This window comes from Crotalus tigris, unplaced genomic scaffold (assembly GCF_016545835.1).
Source record: "Crotalus tigris isolate CLP2741 ecotype Arizona unplaced genomic scaffold, ASM1654583v1 scf7180000019364.2947544272:3078424, whole genome shotgun sequence".
Taxonomy (NCBI): Eukaryota; Metazoa; Chordata; class Lepidosauria; order Squamata; family Viperidae; genus Crotalus; species Crotalus tigris.
The window spans coordinates 1353495-1374482 of NW_024097500.1; the positions used below are offsets into that span (position 1 = coordinate 1353495).

The 20988-nt window shown below is 51.1% G+C and overlaps 1 protein-coding gene across 9 annotated transcripts; it reads right to left on the reverse strand.

Annotated features, from left to right (window-relative positions):
* Window positions 1-1769: 1769 nt before the first annotated feature.
* On the reverse strand, window positions 1770-19833 carry LOC120316426 (transducin-like enhancer protein 3). Of its 9 annotated transcripts, none has more exons than XM_039362029.1 (20): window positions 19696-19833; window positions 19084-19184; window positions 18864-18927; window positions 17517-17561; window positions 15938-16000; window positions 14914-14988; window positions 11669-11870; window positions 11239-11255; window positions 10104-10226; window positions 9771-9821; window positions 9353-9499; window positions 8456-8588; window positions 7869-8044; window positions 7344-7420; window positions 6765-7014; window positions 5712-5959; window positions 4530-4677; window positions 3842-3992; window positions 3410-3486; window positions 1770-3145 (listed from the first exon to the last, which is right to left on the reverse strand). In XM_039362029.1, exons 1-20 carry the CDS (start codon window positions 19717-19719, stop codon window positions 3038-3040), a joined length of 2280 nt encoding a protein of 759 aa, XP_039217963.1. In that variant the 5' UTR covers window positions 19720-19833; the 3' UTR covers window positions 1770-3037. The 9 variants fall into 9 exon arrangements, with proteins under 9 accessions (XP_039217963.1, XP_039217961.1, XP_039217964.1 ...); XM_039362027.1 differs by having other exon boundaries at window positions 7854-8044; XM_039362030.1 differs by having other exon boundaries at window positions 7854-8044; window positions 8456-8558; window positions 11669-11873.
* Between the last annotated feature and the right edge of the window lie 1155 nt (window positions 19834-20988).

Here is a 20988-nt window from a genome sequence, read left to right on the forward strand (position 1 = left end):
GATGCCTATTAGTCAGGGGGAAGCTTCTGCATTACCAGCGTTTGCTTGTGGCCTGCTGCATTGAGAAGCATTAGCCACCTCCAGCCAGGAGTACACTCGAGCGCACACTGGCAGCAAACAATTGTTCTTTATGACTCAATTACAGTAATTAAATCTGGTGGGATTCAGCAGTGGAAGAGATGATGGCGGGGGAGCCAGTGCTCCGTGTCATCAACTAGAGAGAGCAGCAGCTGATGGATCCTTCAAGCTGCCTCTCGCCATCTGTTCTGGGAGCAGGAGACAAGGGGACGGAGGCAAGGAAACGGGCGTGGAAAGGGCACTGAGCATGTCTCCCAATATCAGGGTTGAACAAAAGGTCTCCATTTCAGCCAAAGAGGACCCCCCCCCTTCTGGGTTATGGCCATACCTCCCAGATCTGGAGAGAGGAATTAACAAAGTTTGGGTGATGGGCTTGCTTAGGGTCACATGAATGCACAAGACACAAAACGCTGCTTAGCAATAACCACATCTGTGCTCCCTCTTGACAGTTTCCTTCACCTCGGCCTGATTTCCTACAGCCTCCTATACACCCAAGTGTAAATTGTAATGAAAGTGATCCTCAATTGTTTTCTTTTAATCCTGCCCTAGCTTCATGTGCCATGGAAGCCCAAGTGTTTTCTCCAGAGACCACTTATAGTGGGACACAAATGTCTTACCTGTCAGTATCTGTTGAAAAAGGCTGGTCTCTAAGTCAAGATAAAGTGTGTGAAATTCTTGGGGTTCATGAAAGAAAGGAAGATGGGATTCTAAAGGCTTGTCTCAGGTAGGACAATGACACAAGACTTACCAATTATCAGCAGCAGCTACAGCTGGAAAGACTGCAGACATCCGGCTACAGAAACAATATCTTCCAAACCTTTTCCCATTTACACAAACACATGGGACGCTGCACCAGCTCTCTCTGGAGTGGAGAACTGTGGCTCCAAGAGCAGGTGTTAACTATTCACCATTAAAAGCACATCTTTTCAAGTCTAAATCATGCCAGCAACATTTAGCCTTTTTTGCTCCCGAATTTAATGAGTTATTACACAGTCTACCAAATATCAATTCCTTTCTCTTGATGTGAGAACTATCCAACTTTGAAATCTGTAATAGTGCAGCTTATTTGGACAGTCTTGCAAACCCCCTTCCATGCTGCATGGCAAGCCAAACACTGACTGGGCAGAAGAACTTAAGTCTTCAGGACACCAAGGACTGCCGCACCAGAGATGCTCCATAGAATATGGGGCTTATGCATTTCACAAATGATTGGAACAGAGCAAGGTTAGAAAATGGCAGAATTAAACTCCAGTCCTATCCAAGCAATAGGTGTCAGCGACTCCGACACTGAAATTCTCTGTCTAGCTGAGAATAAATCTCAGTGAAATCAGAGGCACTTCAAAGATCAACAAACATCTCTGCTGTAGCAGCATCTCCAATAGCTTAAATAGTCAATCTCCCTGAAGGAGAACCCATTCATTTCCAAAGCCAAAGCTGACTTCTTATGCCATCGGAAAACCTCCTTCACTATTAGCCAGAAGTCTTTTTTTTTTTTTTTTTGCAATTTGGACCAAATGTTTATGTTCATCTTGGTTCACCTGCAGAAATGCACATGGCATCTCCATGACCCAACCGAATGCCACATACAAACTAGCTTAAGCGCCTTCAGCCTGCCAGTTCTTTTCAGTGGAAGGAAAAACACACTCAATCCGATTTGGCATCCCAGACAAAGAACCTTCCACTCCATCTTCCTTTGTGTACCAGCATGGCCTTTAATAGAAACAGGTAGGTTTTTTTCACCATTAAGCTATAGTTACCTTTTTAAAAACCAGATCAAAATCAACAATTAAAAAACAATCCATAAAATGTGGTATAAAAATTCTTTTTCATATGCTACATTACAAGGCAAGATCTTCTGCTACACAAATATGTAATTTCCCATGTTTAATTTTATTTACTCCTTTAGTACAAAAATGCCAGAAACGGGTCTCCCTCCCTGCCCCCTTCCCCACATACAACTGTTGCTCAAGCCAACAGGCTGAAACACTAATTGCCAAAAGCCACAGAAATCCCATTGTCCACCGTCCCCTACAGAAACCATGTTCGTTAGTAAACTTAAAAAACAACCTGCATTTAAACATTATCTATTACTTTACTTTCATTGGAGTAAAAAAAAAAAAACACCACAAATTGCTATTATCTTTTTCTTGGCTCCCTGAGCGTATTAGTTAACTGTTGTGTTCTTGAACACCCATCCTCTCAGTGTTTGGGTCTGAAGGCTGTGGTGGGCAAGAGCCCACTTGGGGGGCAAGGCATCCTCTTGCCCCAACTGATAAGTGCTTCGAAAACAGCAGCTTTTCCACTGCATCTGAATCAGGAGAGACGAATCCAACCGGAGGCTCAAACTGGGCCCAGAGAAGACTTAAGGCCAGAAGAGCTGGTTCACACATCCAACAGAGAAAACCATTTCACGGAGGACCCCTTTGCTCAGGCTGCTGACAAGGCTGGTAAGAGTATGTCCAAACATATTTTCAAGGGAAGGACAGGGTTGGGAGGAAAATGATGGTGGCTACCACCAAAATGGAAGCAAAATTGAAGCAGTACAGAGTGAGTGCAGACCAAGGAAGCAGCAGCAGCAGAAAACAAAGAGGACGACAACACGCTGCTGACTAGCAGACCAAGGAAGCCTCGGCATGAAACTCCTCTGTTGTCTACAGTTCCTAAAGGTCTGCTGGGGAAATAAGACCTACTGGCTCCTCCTGAATGCAAATCCAGGGGGTTAGCTGCCTTTGGATCACAGGTGTGAGGACCGAGAACCAAGAGAAAAACACAAACCAGCATGGACAATGCATTGCCACCGATCAGCTGGACTGAGCTTCCAAGTTCCTTCCAGAGTTTTTCCAAGGTCATCACAGAAGATCCACCCGGGTCCTAAAACCCTCCAGAGGACATCAAAGGAACCTTCAGCTGCTCTCCTTTTGTGTTCTTCTCCCAGAGTCATTAGTCAAGTCACAGCTACTCAGTAGATGACTTCGTAAACTGTGGCCTTCTTGTCACCGGAACCTGTGACAATGTATTTGTCATCTGCTGAAATATCACAGCTTAAAACGGAAGAAGATTCTTTTGACTTGATGGGGAAAATAAAAAGAAGAAACAATCCCTTTTAGTTTTCACAGGATCAGGTACCAATATCAGCAAGTGTCTTCCTTGTGCTTACATGCACATCCCTCTGCAACGACGTGCAGGCAGCAAGAAAATGGAGAACAAACATGCAGATGGGCTCTCTTTGCCAGGACACGGTGCAAGTTGCAGACTGCTCAAGACTCGGAGGAGCCACGCCTGCTCCCCCATCAGCCCTCCCCCTTTCCCCAAGGTAGGGAAAGGCTCTCACCTGGAAGATGCTGGCTCCATACGGAGTCCTCCAGGCATTGAGGAGGTTGTCTTTGCCAGTGCTCACAAACCACTTTCCTACAGACACAAACCAGGCATTAGCTTTCCCAACAAGAAAACAAGGCTGGAATGAGGATCGCACCAATAACCCAAAAGCCTTTCTTAACTCCCTGCCAAGAAGCCAGTGCTACAGATGACCCAGCCTCTTCCCTGCACTGGCTAGGGACCTTCCTACTCCTCACCTTTTCTCAAAATGGGCAGGACACCTACTGGCCACCTGCCTCCCCTGAATGCTGCAGGAGTAAAAAGCCGGCTGCAGAGGCTTAGTTGCAGCTTCAGGAAATGTCTGGTTCCTCCAGTCTCCTGCAGGAGGAGATTTCCCAGGTCTCCAGCAGCCTTTTCCTACCCCCTGGGAATTGCACCAGGCACTCACCACAACAGGCAAACTTCAGGGACAGGACACAGCTTTCGTGGAGGTGGAGCTGATATTTGTCAGGTTTGGTGTGATGCAGCACTTCCACGTTGCTGCTCTCCAAGCCCACCGCAAGCCACTCGCCTGCCGGGCAATAGCCGAGCGAGAAGATCTACAAAGAAGACAAGGAGCAGTGCTGGGAGGTGCCTCTCGGCTCAGTCCAACTCCCGCAGGGCCTAAGGCTGAACTGAACTGCTCCCAAAGCAAGGAGGAGAAAGGTCCTGCTGGCTCTACTTATGGTAGAGAAAACGTCCCTCTTTTTCAGCATCAGGTTATGTCTTATTTCAGATTGGCTTTGCCTTGGAAACAAAAGTCCCTTGTTGGGTTTCATGAATTTCAAATCCCATTAAGGAAGGCTGGGATTCCAGGAGCAGGTTTGGTAGCTGCAATGGGCCACAAATAAACCCCTGGGCTCCTTTTGGTCCTAGGATCCACCTCCACCAACATGGTGCTTTGGGGAAAGCTTTTCGAGAACCTTCTGCCACCGCTGGACTCCTGCACTGACACTTCAGAAGCCACAGAGAACTGTGAAGAGGGAGGGCACCCATTGCTCGTAATCTTCACTTCTTGGTTGGTCCTTTGAGTTCTTCCTCCCTGCACGGAATCAGCCCCAGAGAGGTTGGGCCTCTGGGGTCAAGGCAAAGCTCACCTGGGAGGTGAAGTCATGTTGCTGTAGCTGCCTGCCTTCCCGAAGGTCCCAGGAGCGCACAGTGTTGTCCAAGCCCCCCGTCCAGAGTTTGGTGCCATCGTGGGAGATGTCAATGCAGCTGGCGCCGTCCGTGTGACCCTGGAACTGCCTGCGAAGGGAACCAGGACAAGGAAAGAGAGTTTCACTGTCTCCTGTCTGAAGCTTCTCTTATTTATTGTTACTTATGAAATTTACAGAGCCGCTCAACTCAATTCATTCTGACCAGTTTACAATAAAAAGCCCAGTAACTACCCACACATAGGATGGTGGGCACTAAAACTAATAAAAGAAGTAACAAAGCCTGATCATACAAAGTGCCTACTGAAAGGGCGTCCCAACGCCTGGGGAAAGGACAGACTTTCACTTCAAGGACAACAAAGTCAGGCAACACAAACTCCTCCAGGGATATTGCTCCAGATGGGAAGCGACACCACTGTGACGGTACGCTCCCTAGGACTCATTATGGACCCTGCTTTAAGGATGGGTCCCTGGGCAGACACAAGGGGGGAAAGACAGTCCTTGGTTAAGCAGACCACCCCATGGCTGAATATATGTTTCAATCGTACCTGGATGCTCGCTGGTAACCAGCACAACTCTGATACCTTAACTGCTGGTAACCATCCCTATGGCTGCCTTTTGGGTCAGCTGCAGCCCCAGGAGGGCACAGGGCAACACTGCACACATGGGGGGCTATGAGAAAGGAACCCTGGCCCAGATGAGGGCACACCTGGCACACCAGATGAACCTGGGCAAAGGTTTTCTTGACCACTTTCTCCTCAAGCAGAAACTGGGGATTCATGAACCCAAATTTCTTCCCTTGCAAGGATGAGAAACATCTGGCTGACACCCTGAAGGAATTCTCAGGCATCTGGCAGGAAGACTGGGGAGCCAAGCAACGTAGCTAATGAGTTCCGGGGATGAGAGCTTGGTGCTCTCGGTCAGGATGAATGCTAGCAAGCAAGGAAGGGCTTGAAAAAGCAGCTCTTCCTGTTCCGCCCGTTTGGCTTCTCCTATTTTATTTCCCAACGGGCATAATTTTGTTTTGCCAGACAGCGAGAAGCCTTCCTTCTGCTAAACAAAAGCACACGGAAGCAACCTGCCAACCCCTCGTACCAACAACCACTCAGATTTGGGGAGGCTCACCTAACCAGTGTCTGGTTGTGGAGATCCCAGACGGCAATATTTCCATCGCTGCAGCACGAGAAGCACACTTTGGCATCTGGGCTGATGGCCAAGGCATAGCAGGCAGGGGCAGAGGAGGTCAGTTCTGCCTTGATTCTGGGGGTGGGGGAAGCCAGGTCCCAAATGGTGAGGGTGCTGGCCTCTCCCCCTACAATAAGTGTGCGCCCATCTGGGAGGAGTTTGCAGGAACGGATGTAGTTATCCCTGTTCTGGAGAGGGAAATATCTGCAGTGAACCATACAACAGTAAAAGTTATGGCAGGACCCCTTAAGAAAGGCCTGAAGATCCACCTGCTTCAATTATATTGGGATAACTCTTTGTGGAAAAAGGAAAATAAGTATTAAACATCTGCAAGGCTTAGGGTGCCAAATTTAGCTTGATTTAAAAAAAAAAAAAACCACCACAACTATCTCTTCCCCCTAAAAAAGCAATGACACTGGCTTGCCCTAAGTCATGATCTCATCTCCAGTTACATTTTTGCTGGCCCTCAGAATCTGATGCTCCCCCCGCCCTCCAAAGGCCACCTTGCCCATCCTGCTGCTATAGGCATAATTGATGAAGAACTTTTTTCCTTGTGACCGCCCAGCCACGCTCACCCTGGGCAGCCAACAACCACCACAATAAAAATGATAAGAAACCAATCAACACTGTGCGTGGTGGTCCCCAAAGCTTGGAATCATCACAGCAAGGTGGGCTCACCGCACAGCCTGGCCCAGGGCCCAAAGGAATTGCTGTGGGTCTACCTTCAGGAAGGCCAGCAAAGCCAGCCAAACCTTGTGAGGGGCGTCCATGCCACCCTTCCTTTCCCGTAAGATGTCACAGTCAAAAGAAGGGAGCAAAGTGTGTCTCCTCTGCTGGATCTCGCGGGACAAGCAGACGTAATTGGAGGTGGGCAGCACCACGAACAGCCTGGTGGACAGCTCAGTGGGCGATTATTTGCACCCTGAGTTCCCCCCACAGACCTTGGTGCGAGTTCTAATCCAGGTTCAGACAACTGCCAGCCCTGCCACTTACCAAGCAATCTAGCTGGGAGATGGGGCTCTTGGTGCCCGGCTGGCTGATATCCCAAATCTTCACGCAGCCCTTTCCCCCCGTGTAGACATGCCTGGTTGGGTTGCTGATAGTCACGGCACACACCACTTCGCCATGGCTCAGGGTATTGATCTGACGGGCATGGCGGGGGATGCCAGGGCCAGCCAGGGCATCGTGAGGAAATGGAACTGGCTGCATCTGCCCATCTGTGCTCACGTGAAATGAGTAAGCCCTAGGGAGAGGACAGGGTGGGGGGGAGAGAAGACAAGGGCCAAGGCAGCTCTTGTTACCAAGCCTTTTCAACGACCGGATTAACCTCAATTCCACAATCTCCCAACGCACAGAGGGCTGCCTTGTGCTCCATCCTCAGCCTCCCCTGGGTCTTGTTGGGAAAGACCTACAGAACGCTCTCACCTACAAGCTATCTTTGTGGCACCTGCCTCATTTTGGAAGCCAAATAACACCCCGCCCCCATCCTTAGTAAGGAGCTGTCTTTCTGCAGAACAGGATTCAAGATTTAAAAAGTTTGAACTGGGGGAACAAAGGCTTAAAGCAACTTACGGTTTGCCGCCAGGAATGGATGCCAGGCTGGAGGGCAGGACAGGAGTCCTCATTGGGGGATGGGGGTCAAATCCAACCTAGAAATGAGATTTTAAAAAGTTGTTCAACCCGTGGGCCACAGCCCACTACCAGACCATAACCTAATTGCCACCAGGCCGCGTGAGTGGCTGGTCAGTGTGCGCGCATCTGCCTGCACAATGCCCCATTTGCACAAGGGTCACATCTATAGTAGACAGATGTCAGGTCAAATGGGTTGGGTAAATGGAGCTGTAGAAGTTCATAAACTGTGTTTTTTTATGTACATTTATTTTTTTGTCCTGTCTAGTTTTGCTTTGGTTTTGTGTTTTCTTTTTTTCCTTTTTTGAAATTTGTATTTTAATGAATAAAAAAAAATTATTGAAAAGAAAAGAAAATGAGTGTGCTCTTTTCCTGCAGGGATGACCGCGAGGTTCTCCATCTCTGCCCTGACCCCCTCGCACCACACAGAAAGGAGCTTAAAGGTCTACGTACAGCTCCAAAGCTCACCATTGGTGACCGGCCATAGGCAACAGCAGCAGCAGCTGTCATTTGAGGAGGGATGTTGTGCAGCCCTGCATAGGCCCCAGGGCTGGCAAGGGAGCCGTTCATCTCATGATGCCCCATCATAGCAAAGGGGGCAGCATAAGAGCCGGTGAGGGAGATGGGAGTCCTTAAGGCAGATGCTAGAAAAAGTCAAAGAATAAGCAAACAATCAAACACAAAATGCAAGATTCTGCAATCAAACTGAGCAGAACAAACAAGGCTGCTACCGTGCCTGAAGAGAGGACAAGGAACTGCGGGTTGAAATCGCAGGGAAGCCAATTCTGGCTGGGGTGCAAGAAAAAATTCTGAGCAGCAAGAGCTGTTCAGCTGAAGACCGGGTACGACAGGAGATGACAGAGTACCGGAGGCTTTTAAAGAGAGACTGGGAGGGCTGTGATAGCTGATTCTCTTACCGGGCCTTCTAGCCGAGCCCAAGCTCCCCTCTCGTCTGCCATTGCGTGACTCTACGAACTGCCCTCAAAATCCAAACTTCTCCCTCAGCCTTTTGGGGCAAGCAGACCCCAAGTGGGTTAGGGCAAACCACAACCTACCCAGGGGGTCCATTCCAGGGATCTTGCCTGGCACTGGTCGGAGGCCTGGAGCGCTGCTTGTCCCAGGAGTCGGTGCGTCGCTCCTTGGCGTGGGAGTGCTGGACTTTAAACCAGGGGTAGAGGATTTATCATTCTGATCCAAAACAAGATTTGGGGGAAGGTCTGACTATCCCTGTTGTATTTAAACATTTTTTTCTTTTTAACTACGTACAGAATAAATGGTTGCCTTTCAATCTCAGAATCAATTCTAAAATGCAGTTTCTTTAAACAGGATGCAAAAATTGCAAAGAGATTCACCAGTGAGAAATTTCTCTGCATCCTCTGATCAAACTATAAATGAAGATTGGATATGCGATTAATTTTCCCAAAATTATTTCAAAGGACTTGGAGTTTCCCATTCTAGTGCCTAATGAACGTACTTTATAGCATGATCATTAGGCACTAGATACGGAGAAGGTGAGCTTCCTTTTAATAGTTGGTTCATTGCGGCTCTTTCACAGGCTTAGGTCACCTAATCAAGTTGGAGGGGAGATGGGCAGCATAAAATTTTAATAAATAAATAATCACCAAATTGAGCAGATCAGAGTTAGCCCAAAACAGAGTTAACCTTTCCCCTTGGAATTTCTGGGGCTGCCCACCTGTCTGCCCTTTCTTCTCCAATCCCTGGCGAAAAAATTGGAGTAGCAGGACACAACTGGCTTCGCATCAGGTAAGCTTCAGGGGGCCAAGGTTTGTTGGGCAAGAGCACCCCCCCCATCACTGGGCCCTGTAGGTCAAGCCTCAGGGACCACCTGCCATGCAGAGGAGCTGGCCAGTGTTCCAGGAGACAGAGACCACCACCACACTTGGAAGATGGAGTCCCCCGCGAAGGACATGGCTGTTTATGCGGTCACTTACATGGTCTTTAACCTTGGAAGAGGGGGTGCTGCTGGAGGAGGCGATGGAGGCAGGGCTGTTTGGGGCATCCTTCTTCAGTCCACGGGCTTTATCCAGCCCATTCTCCGGAGGTGAGTGGGCAGGGCTCACCCGGGGGGTTGCCAGATCCTGGCAACAGAAACAAGCAATCACCACAAGCAGCACTCCAGGGCCCTTCCCCTCACTGGAAGGGTTGCAAGTACAGATCCAGAACCAAGCTAAGCTGCCTAGTTCTGCACTGACAGGGCAAGAGAAATCGCCAAGGGAAGAAGCTAGATAAGCCTGCTTCTCCTCAGCAGTCTCCATATGGTGGACACCCTGCCCTAGCAATGCCCACCCTCTGCTCTTCTGGGGAATGGGATGCAGTGCCAAGGGAAGGGAGGGCCACAGCCAGGCCTACCTCATTGGAGACATCAACCACCAGGTCATCACTCTTGTCACCATCACTATCCTGAAACAGGAAAGCATTGGGGGCTGTAAAAGGAAGCGAAACTCCAGACCAGCCCAAGGGGCAACTCCTCCAGCTGCTCCGGCTGCACCTTCCACGCGCCCCTCAACCCGCCTGCCGTGGCCATTCCTCTTTAGCACCACCACTTCCAAACGGGAAACCGGGGAAGTTTCCTTCCTGCTGGGGCCTCAACTAAATTCTGAGCCCTCTTTGACAAGAGGGACTGGTGGCTGTCATCAACGGGCTGACAGTGACACAAAAAAGCAACTGGAGCCGAAAACTCACGTAGCGGCTCAAACTGTCTTTCTCCTCCGCCTTCCGCTTCTTGGGCTCAATGCCAGCGTAGTCTGAGGAGCTCCTGTGCTTCTCACTGGCTCGCAGGCTCTCTGACGGGGAGATGGAGGTGTTCTGAGCAAGCAGGAGAGAAGGGTATTCATGCAAATGCCAGTGATTAATTGGATCCCAGATCCAAACATGTTTTCCTACCAGGAGTACGGACATCAGTGCCAGGAGAGAGAGAGAGAGAGGGAGAGAGAGAGAGAGAGAGAGAGGGAGGGAGGGAGGGAGGGGGAGGGAGGGAGGGAGGAAGGGAGAGAGAGAGAGAGCGAGAGAGCACCAGGGTGCTGCCTCCCCTATCCAGGGCCCGTCTCTCCCCAGGAGGCTTTTAGAAAATGGCAGAAGGATCTCCGTCCTGTGAAATGCTTGGGGCACCGTGGATCTTACCAATGGTGCTTTTGTGAGCAAACTTTTTGAGCCAAATAATGGGACTAAAATGTACGTATGCACGCACACACACACATACACACATACAGAAATCAAACTTTCCTTTAAGGAGAACTAGAAAAGGCAGAACAGGCAAAAAAGACTCCGGGTGGCTTCAACTTCCATTCTGTGACAGAACAGAGGACCGGCACAGGGGAGACCTGGGTTCCACTCCACCCTCAGCCCTAGAAACTCGCTAGGGGATTGTGGGCAGGCCAGCCATTCCGTTTCAGTCCAAGCCACCTCACAAGATATAATGCTTTGCACACCGCCTCGAGCACTTGAATGAACGACAGTTGATCAATTTAACATAGAGACAACACAATGGCCCCAATGTGCTTCTCCTTGATCCAGACAAAATTGTAGGAAATGGAGAAAAAAGGACCCAAGGAAAAAAAGGAGACAATGGGGAACATTCTTAATTAGGGATCCTGCTGCTGCTTGTGCCCAAAACTTCAGCACCCGGGAAGAATCTCCTAATCAATCGAATGAACAGGGAGCAGAGAAGGGCGCACTCTCCCCAGGAATCAACACCAATAGCCAGAAATTTGGATTTTAGCTAGATGGGAGGGGCAGGCAGCCCGTTTCAGAAGACAGACAGCTAATAAAGCGATCAAAGGTCAAAAAATGGAGGTGGCAAAACAGAAGGGAGACTTACCACACTGGAGTCACGGTCTTTCCAGAATGCAGCCCAAGTCACAGCAATGGAAAGGAAACACAAGAAAGGGGGCAGGAGAGAAACAAGGATAAAAGAGAACATCAGTCTTCCAAAGTGGGCTTTTCTGGTTTGGCTTTTGTTCTGAAGAAGCAACCAGGGCCCAGACAAAATAATGGAGAGGAACACCAAGAGGAAGGCAGGCAGCAACACAACAGCTTTGCACACACCTGGGAGAAGTAGGAGAAGCCAGTGCAACGTTCACGCTACTGGTGGGTAGAATTCCACTAGTCTGGGAAGCACTCTGGGGAGGGGGGAACTGGCTGATACTTAGCCCTCCCCCTCCCTGAGTGCTCAAGAGCTTCCAGAGATACAAAAGCAAGAGGCCGGCAGGCCGAAGGGTCAAGGAAGAAGACGGCTTGCATGTCCTCACCTCGATGGTCCAGATCGTGCTGATGCTTCTCGTCTTTCACAGTCAAGTGTGCTTGGCTGCCAAGGGTCCCAAGGGCCAAGAGCCCCGAACTGCTCCCTGTGACAGGGGGGATCCCTGGGGGCGGCAGGCCTGACGGGTGAGGCGGCAGTTGTACCTGAGGCCCATGAGGGGCATGGGAGAGGTGCTGGGCCTGGAGCTGCTGCTGCTGCAAAAAAGCCCACAGTGAGAAACAGCAGGAAGTCCAAACACTGCGCAGACTCCCCTCCACTTGCCCAGAGGGAGGGGGGGGAAAGAAAAGGTTCACACCCCCTCCCAGAACACCCTTCTGTAAGACCACCGAAGAAAGAGCTACAGCGGAATTCAAATGAGCCAAGAGCACTTTAGGAGAGCGACCACTTTGAGTTCAGGATTAAGGCCACTTCCTGAAGCTTCTGCAAAAGGTCTTAGAAAACATGCAAATCATCAGATTTGAAGTTTCGGTGTGTTCACTCCATTTCAGTGTAGGAGTTCGTTTCAGCATTAGTAAAATATTCCTTACTTCAACAGAAAATATAGATTTCTACCTAAGACAGCATTGAAGAGGGTTTGGGGAAAAGACAGACCATTGAGAAGAGCCGGACATTAGAGCATGAGTAAAAGGTTGGAGAGAAACCTTCAGCCAGGTATGTCTGTTTGCCAAGCACCTGAAGGCCAAATGATATCCTATATCACAATACAGGAAGCATTTGTCAAATGCCTCACTGGAATCCAAGTATACTATGTCCGCAGCAGTTTTCTGATCCACTAATTTAGTCACTTAAAAAGTAACCAAGGTTTCTTTGGCATGATCCATTTATGACAAATCAATGCTGGCTTATAGTAATAGCCATGTTTGTTTCTAGGTGTTCACAAATCCACCACTTGATTATCTTTCCCAGCTATTGATGTCAAGATGATTGGCTTATAAGTTCCAGGATCCATTTTTCCCTTTTTGTAGACTGGAACCACATCACCTCTTTTCTAGTCCTCTGGTAGTTCTCCTGTGCTACAGGAGTTTTGAAAGATTACATTCAGTGGCTCTCGAATTACGTCTGCCAGCTCTTTCAAAACCCTGGAACATAAACCCACCTGGCCCAGAACTGGGAGTGGGGACATCAGAACTTATTTCTCACTATTCTTGTTTGTTCAGTTATCAGTAGCAAGACAGAACGACACGGACGATGGTGTCCATTCCCGCCTCCAAAACCTACCCAGGTAAGGTTGCTCCCAAAAGCAAAGCAGGAGGATTTGACCCTCCAGGTCATTCCTTCCCAGCTCCTCCAGTTCTCCCTGGCAGGACTCTGCACTCCTCTTGTTCATCAAACATCATGCCCAGCCCTGGCCAGCTGCCATCACGTTGCATTCCGTGTGTTATCCGTGCCAAAGGATTGCTCTGCACAGATGGACATCTGCTGAGTTCCAGCCCCCACAAAAAAATCTCTATCTGTACTTTAATCTTGGAGCCAGTTCCCACTGGAGGGAAAACTAGCAATCACACACACCTATTGTTCTCTCCAAAGACACACTGCATGCCGCAAAGAGGCAGCAGGAATGTGCAAGGAAGCCTGGCAGAGGAACGTATCTTGGGATGTTGAGCAGTTTTAATTGGATTATGCACATCCTGCTTCACGGCTTCGTTAGCTGATTTAATGGTTCATCACTTGCATTAAATTTACTCAAGCCTTCTAATCGTTTCCAGAGCTACAAAGTGAACCAGGGCTCACTTTCAAAGGCCTGAAGCAAAGTGGGCAGGAGAGGGAGGGAGGGAGGGAAGTCCTATCATGGGTCAGGAATAGAGGCTGGCCTGAAGCAGACCCTCCTCCCCTACCATTTTGTTCAGCTTCCTTCCGGCTTTGGGCTCCTTGCGTGCCAGGAGGTTAGTGCTAAGTAGGGGAGGCAGGTTCCACAGGATGCCCAGGCCAAGAGACCCCACTAACTGGGAAGGAAACGTTCTGGGAGGGGCTGTATCTCCATCTGCATTTCAAGCTCCCACAATAGGATTCCTACCTTATTTCTATTGGGAACATTTTCAAAGGAAGGGAAAATGTAAACCTCTTGTGGCATCTTAAAGACAAAGTACTGACTCAACGAGTATCTAATGTGCCAGAAGCCTTGGCATAATTCCAGAAAACATCTAGGGGGAAGCTTCTCGTGTTGGACAAAAACAGGAAAAGTATGCAGTCTGCATAATATAGTCCCAGGCTTTGGAGGAGTGACGGATTCAGTCCTGGGGAGGCAGAAAAATAAAATGGGTCTTTTGTCCTCTGTGAGGTGTGCTCCTAATATCTCAGGATAATTCAAAAACAAAACAGCCAAGTTGGTTTCTTCCCATCCAAACTGATGCAAATCCCAAGCACTCTGGGTCAAAACGAGGCCGCCAGACACATAAATCTGCTTTGGGAAAGCTCCCCTGTTGCATGACTGCCTGTATCGCCACACAAGGAGACAGATTTAAGAAATCGATAAATGAGTGGCAGGAAGGGCAGCACGACTCCTCCAGGAAGCGATTCCCCCCACTGTTTGCTTCACCCAAATATTATCGGGGAAAGAGCCTAAAAGCCTCAGACGGATTCCTCTGACTTTCAGGGGAGGCAGGTAGAGGGAGTCCCTTGCACTGGCCCCATAATGCCCGGCAGCCCCAGGCCAAGCCGTCCAGAGCAATCAAAGCAGAAGGGCTGATGGTTTCAAGACCATTTTTAATTAGAGAAAGAGGACAATCACCTCAGGGGGATGGATGGGAAATCTCAGGAACCTGACTGAGGCTTCCAAGCAAATCTTGTGAACTTAACGTTAGCTTGAATGTATGTACGAATGCAATGCTTGAACACGGCTCTGGGGGAATGTCCATTCACCCCATGACTGTCGGGATGTGCTATTGGACAGTCAGGGAACAAAGGCCACAAGCAGCATCTCCCTGGCCTGTGCAACAGCAGAGAACTGCTAACCCAAAGCTGATGCTTCCTGCTGTGGCACAATCCCCCATGCCCACATTTTGACTGGCACATCACCATCACTGTCCCAAGAAGCCTCCGTCCTCTTCTTTCCTTATGTGCCCTTTGTAGGAGTTCCATAAAGGTGGGCGACCCACAGTCCAGCCCTGTTAGCCCCAGAGGGAGGAGAGAAGCTGCCGGCCTCTCTCTGACAGGCTGCCCTTCTCCCCCGGTCCATGGTACGCCACAGAAGCAGAGCAAGTGCCTTCAGTGAGAGGCAATCACAATTCCACCTACCCCAATGATGGCATTCAGCTCCGTCATGGTCACCTGCTTGGCCCGCTCAACTGCCTGAGCCACTTGCTGCTGGTGCTGTGGAGAGACAGGCGGAAAGATGGAAGCCCTCCGAGGGCACACCTGCGATCCAGAAGTTGGCCAACTCAGAGGCGGAGGCACGGCCCCGGGAGAAGTCCAGGGCTCTTGCAACTTGGTGGGGACGCCTAAGAGAAGGCTCACCAGATTCTCAAGCCACACTTCCCGGCTGTCCTTGCTTGGTCATTAAGAAAATGGCATCGACAGGGAGGATCTGTGGCTGTCTAGATGGTTCTGTGCTGCACCCCTAGCAGACAGACTGGTGGTGAGGGACGAGGGGAACCAGTCACAGATTCCCTAATATTGCAGCTCAACTACTAGCTTAGAGAGTGGGAAAAATGAGCCAGACCTGGCAAGAGAAAAGGTAACTGGTGCATTATGGCCCATAATTGGCTCAAGCCAATCACGTCTGGTGGGCGAGTCTTTAAAAGAGCAAACTTTGGGAAATATCACCAGCCAACATGTCTAAGCAAAGAAGCAAAAAGGAAGGAGGTGGAGGGAGCAGGGAGGCAAGCGATGCCACACGAAAGGAAGTGGTCACCAGCAGATAAGAAGCTGGCAGATGGGCTCTCTGGATCTTTGCCCCACCCGCACTTTAGGCTATTAAGGGGCATATTGAAACCAGGCTGCCATCTGGCCTGCACAGGAAATAAACCACGAGGACTGTGACAGGCACAGGCAGTTTTGCAAGCAAGTGGCCTTAGAAGACGGGCAATTATTCCAAAGTACTCAGGTACGGAAGGGAGAGGAAAGGCGCTTGTCTCCAGGTGAAAACAAAACTGTGCCCCTGGCTTTCCTGCCCCAGGCCTGCTCCTGTCATGTTCCTCGGGGGTGCCCAGGTAAGATGCAGGAGGCAGACTTTTCCAGTGGGTGCTGTTAGGAGGCATCTCAAGCCTGGCTTAGACTTTCTGCCCTGCAAAGTCTCCCCGTGTTCCAAAGAGCGTCTTACCTCTTGCGATAGAAAAGGCATGATCTGGGCGAGAATCGTGTTCAGTCTCTTAGCAATCTCTGTCTAAAAGAGTGAGGAGAGAGGAAAGAGAGAATGAATTGATTTGATTGTCATTGGCGACTGTATTTTCAGAAGAAAAAAACTTTCAGAAGCAGCATTTACAGAGACTCTGCAAGTACTTGAAAAACAAGAATTTCTTTCATCACACAATGGGGTCAAATTTCAGGGAGCCAAACCTGGGACAGGACATCATTCTCACATCCAGCTGCAGACCCCAGAAACTAAAAATGTGCAAGCCTCTACACCTCTGCCCCCCACAGCTGGGCATAGCGAGACTCTCCACCAGCCCTCCTCTGAAAGGAACGAAGCGGAAAGGCCGTCATCCAAGGAGGTCTACATAAGCTGGAGAAAGTGGAGCTCTTGAGCTTGAAAAATCTGTTTGTGGAAGGCCTACAGCTCTGATGAAGCACTGTCCTCGGAGCCGTTTTGGAGGAGCAGAGCTTCACTGGAACAAACAACGCTATGTGTGAGTCCTGGGATTGCCTGCCGGGTTTCAAACTGCCCAGTTCTTACAAGGCCCAGCATCAGACAGCCATCTCCCGCTGCATACTGGGCCTTTGATTTTCCACTTCAAAGCAGCCAACAAATAAGAATAACATAATATACAATTTTAAAAAAATCAAGGTAGCCCTATTTTTATTAGGAAAAGTTTCTCTAATTAGAATAACCATAAAGGTAAGGTAAATAAAACCCTAGTAAGACCACACCTGGAATACTGCAACCAATTTTGAGTTCCTTTTGAGACAATGCCTGTTTCAAGAGTTCTGCTTTCTTGGGTGGTTAGCTGAGGTGGGTCCTTACAGGTGGCCCAGGTCAAACAGCTTGGTGCTAGGTGGCGCTTGCTCCCTTGGGAGATAAGTAGTTGGCCCCCTACTTTTGACTAGTTAAGAAAAATAAGTAAAATAATCAGAAACCCACTTTTCAAAGCACCTGCAAAAAGGGGCAGCCAGATGGCTTTGTGACCTTAATGAAGAATCTGATGGGGTGATACCAGTTCAAGCCATCAAGCAGATGAGAGCCATTCTGCTAGCTGCAAGGTGCCCAGCAGATGGGGGAGAGGTGGGACTGGAAAGGGGAATCTAGGTTAAACTGGGAGAGGCTCGCCAGGATGCCAAGCAGGTCACCTTCTGTTTGCCAACCAATCGGGCAGTTCTGTCGGACGGGGAATTGAGGGCAGCCTACCATCATCTGGCTTGAGCTTCTGAATGAACAGTGAGATATATTTTCCAATAAGGAAATAAATTTCGTAAAATGCACTCTTGCTTAAGGCAAGGCAAATTCCAATATATATTACTGTTGAAAAAATACTGCCAGAATTTGGCCACAACGGCTGAAATGAAGTTTACTTGCGGAGTCAAGGAAACACCACTGTTCTGCGGATCCTTTGGCCACCCTGAATTCAGGCCATGGGGAAAAAGCATTCTCGATCCACTCCCGCCCACAACTGCACCCCAAGTCTACGGGGCTCAATCTTAGAGTCCCTTGGGAAAGGCAGGGGCTTTCAAGGAAGGCAACTCACCTGTTTGTGCATTTCAATGTTCAACCCGTAAGACATTTCATAGTACTGAAAAACAAAAGCGGGACAAGCTTTTTACTAACTATGCAAGAAACGTTTGGAAGAAGCTAAGCATGCCCAACCATCAACATCAAAATGACAAAACCTGAATTTATTAGAATCTCAAAACACCTCGGTTTTGTACAGGTCACCCTAGCACAGGGGTAGGCAACCTCGGCTCTTTTATGACTCGTGGACTTCAACTCTCAGAATTCCTGAGTCAGACGAGGTTGCCTACCCCTGCGCCTAGCAAAACTAGAAAAAGACTGTCCTCAAACATCTCTTCCCTTGAGCAAATGGCCAAACTCTCAGCTTCCCAGGCACAAGCTGAGCCCTTGCTGCTTCCAAGATGTACACAGTCCAAGCAGTTCTTGGAAGCTTCCCTGGGGCTCCCTCCAACACTACAATGTAAGGCATAAGTGCTCAGAGTAGTGGAAGCCATCGGGATGGAAACCATCACCACCTATCAACTCAGCAACTTAATGATCCAGGACAGCAGGAGCTCTCTGCTGCAAGCTCCCAATTTACAAACAATGCCAACTAGGCCAGACTTTTCTACATAGAGGAACACTATACAATGTTTATACAATAGAATTATCCTAGAACACTCTGTACACAACCGAAGAGCTAAGCATGAACAGGAAATCAGTTAATGATCTGTCAAGGAATACATAACCAGCTTATATGCAAGAAAATGGCCACAGACATGCCAGTCTGCATATCTAGAGGCCTAGAAGGAGAAAGAGCCACTGCTTTGAAGCACGGCTGCCTCAGTTTCCCCAGCCAGATAAAGCCACTGTGGATAGAAGCTTCCCACTCAGAGCAAATCTTTAGGGTCCCATAGACAAATAGAGAATGTGGGGCAGCTAAATATTGTTGAGATTAAAAATCTCAACAAGCTTCGCATACCCAAATGTCATCAGACAGGCCTTGCCACCCAAGTTATTAACTTCTGCCTAGAATAATTATTGAACAGCCACAACTACAGGGAAGATTTGCAGCAGCAGAGGGGAAACGATGGGAGGAGCAAAAGCAGCTGACTACATACCACAGTGATCAAACATTTACCCACCACCGATCTCATATTCCTCCTGGGGACATGATGAGGCCACCTCCAGCCCAGTAATCTTTCTGGGTTAGGGTGAGTCCCCAAGAAGAGAAGCGACACTGAACACAATTTTGGCAGTTTAGTACAGCACCCCTTCCTGACGTATTGTTCAAGTAGAACTTTTGAGAGCCCCAATAAGCGGGACTCAAAAGTGATGAGCAAGCAGATCCCTCCCAGCTCTGTTCTGTGCAGGGGTCTCTTACCATGACATAATGGCGCTGCATTTCTGTCTTTTCATTTGCAAGCTTATCATACTCCACTTTCAGGCTACAAAATAGGAAATTTAAAGTGACACGACATACAAAACATCATTTGTTCAAATGCACTTCCTGCCCCCCTTATTGAAGTAAGGCCAAGGGTGCCCCTGAAGGGCCCGGCTGCAAGATGCGAGCTGAGCGGAGGATGGGCGCGCAGGAGGCTCACCTGTGGTACTGGGCCTGCAGAAACTGGAACTCGTCCTTAATCCTGTCACAGGATTCGGCCACTGTGAATTTAATGCCAGGCTGTCCCGGCTGGTGAGGTCCCTGAGGAAGAAACACGTTAACTGGGGGCCAGGAGGAGCACAACTACCCCTCCCCATGCCAGCACAACTGGGGTGGGGCTCCCAACACCAGGGGGAAAGGCTGCTGGGAGAACCATTTGGGCTCCCCCACCCCAAAGAGCAACGGGCTAGCTACAGAGTCTCGCTCAACAGAGCTGGGGGGGGGAGCAAAACTAAGAACTGAATATTGGGGTGAAGCCTTAGTGAGCAAATGACATAATGTTCCAGAGCCTCCCTGACCAGAGATGCGGTTATACACACATCCCATTCCTAAGTCCGATAAACCAACTTTGCCAGGGCCCGGGCGAGTTTCGACGAGGCGGGGTGGCGAATCTATTACTTCGCCTTTCCCCACCCGCAGTTTAACCGATTACACGGAGGAGGGACCGAGGGCAGAGAGCATCGCTAGCGGAGCGACGGGAGGAGGGGCTGCGCGGAGGCGGCCCTCTGCCCGAGCACGGAGGGCTCCCCGGGCGGGGCCCAGCGCCACTCACCGGGTGCCGCCCCTGCGGATACATGGCCCGCCCCGACAGGCGCGGCCGGCCCGCCGCGACGGGAACGAGGACTCTCCTGAAGCCGGGACAAAAGAGGCGAGCGCGGGCGGCTCAGCACCCGCCGCCCCCCTGGCCGCCGCCGCCGGGAGCCTGGCGCGCCTCCTCCTCGTCCTCCGGGCGGAGCGGCAGCGGCGGGGGCGGCCGGGCTTCTCCCGGGCGGGCGGCGGCGGCGGGCGAGATGGCAGCGCCGCGGCTCCCGGGCATCCTAGCCCTCCAGGCTCCCGAGGATACTCCCCGGCCCGATCCCGCCCCGGCGCCGCTCAGCCAAGCCGGAGAGCTGCGCGCAGCACCGGCACTCCGCCCACGCGCCTTCCCGGGATCCGGAGCGGAGCGAGGCCGGGCCGAGCGCTGCGCCACGATCCTTCCCGCGGGCAGCCGGAAAACGGCAGGCGAACAAAGCCCGGGCGGGCGGGCCAAGAGAGGCGTCTCCGCGGAAACCCAGCCAGGCCGCGGAAGCGCTCCCACCGCGGAGGATTCCCCGGCGAACTTCCCAAGGCGCCCGCTCCGGCCGGGATCGACTGGCCAAGCGGGAGCGCCGCGGCCCCGAGGGAAGGAGCGCCTGGCGTCCGCGGCGGTGTCCGGGGAGGGGCGCAAGCGCTGCCGGCTCCTTCCGCGGGTGCTCCGCACCGTCGGGCTCTGCTCCAGCAGCGCCGGGGGGGGGCAGCGGCGGAGGCGGCGGCCGCAGGAAGAAAGAGGGAAGCTGGGCGAGCGGAGGGGAGGGCGCGCGTCCCCGCCGCTCTGCGCCAATCACCGCGCGGGGATCCCACGTGGGGAGCTCCCGCTCTGATTGGGGCCCGGGAGGAGGGGGCGGGGAGCATCGCGCGGACGCCTGCGGGGACAGCCCGGCTAGCGAGCGGGCGGCGGCGGCGGCGCTTCCCGGGTCGATCCCGGCCTCCGCGCCCTTGGCTTCCGCGGCCGAGCCGGGCGGTGGGGTTCGCCTCCTGCCGTCCGATCTAGACCGGGCTTCCGCCGAGGCATTTCGGGGCCGACTAAGCCCCAGAACCGGGCGAGATGGCAGAGCGAGCCCTCCGTCGGGGAAGGAAAAGCCGGCCCGCCTCCTTAGCCGCGGCTGCTGCACCGCAACGAGGCCCCCGTTCCCAGTAGCCGCTCCACTAGGCGGGCGTCCCCGGTCAGCTGAGCGCCGGCGGGGCGGTACACGCGACCCAGTCCGGCTGACGGGGCGCGCCAAGCCAGGGACTCGCGGGCGGGCAGAAGGCCCGGGCCGCGGCGGCC

What these genes read in the sequence shown, in the direction of transcription:
- LOC120316426 (XM_039362026.1), bottom strand. Translation starts at nt 19,719, where the DNA reads ATGTATCCGCAGGGGCGGCACCCG. An exon ending in CTTCCAAGGTTAAAGACCAT is followed by an intron (nt 8,589 to 9,352) that starts GTAAGTGACCGC and finishes GTTTTGGATCAG; the next exon opens with AATGATAAATCCTCTACCCC. An exon ending in AACATGACTTCACCTCCCAG is followed by an intron (nt 3,993 to 4,529) that starts GTGAGCTTTGCC and finishes TCTTCTTTGTAG; the next exon opens with ATCTTCTCGCTCGGCTATTG.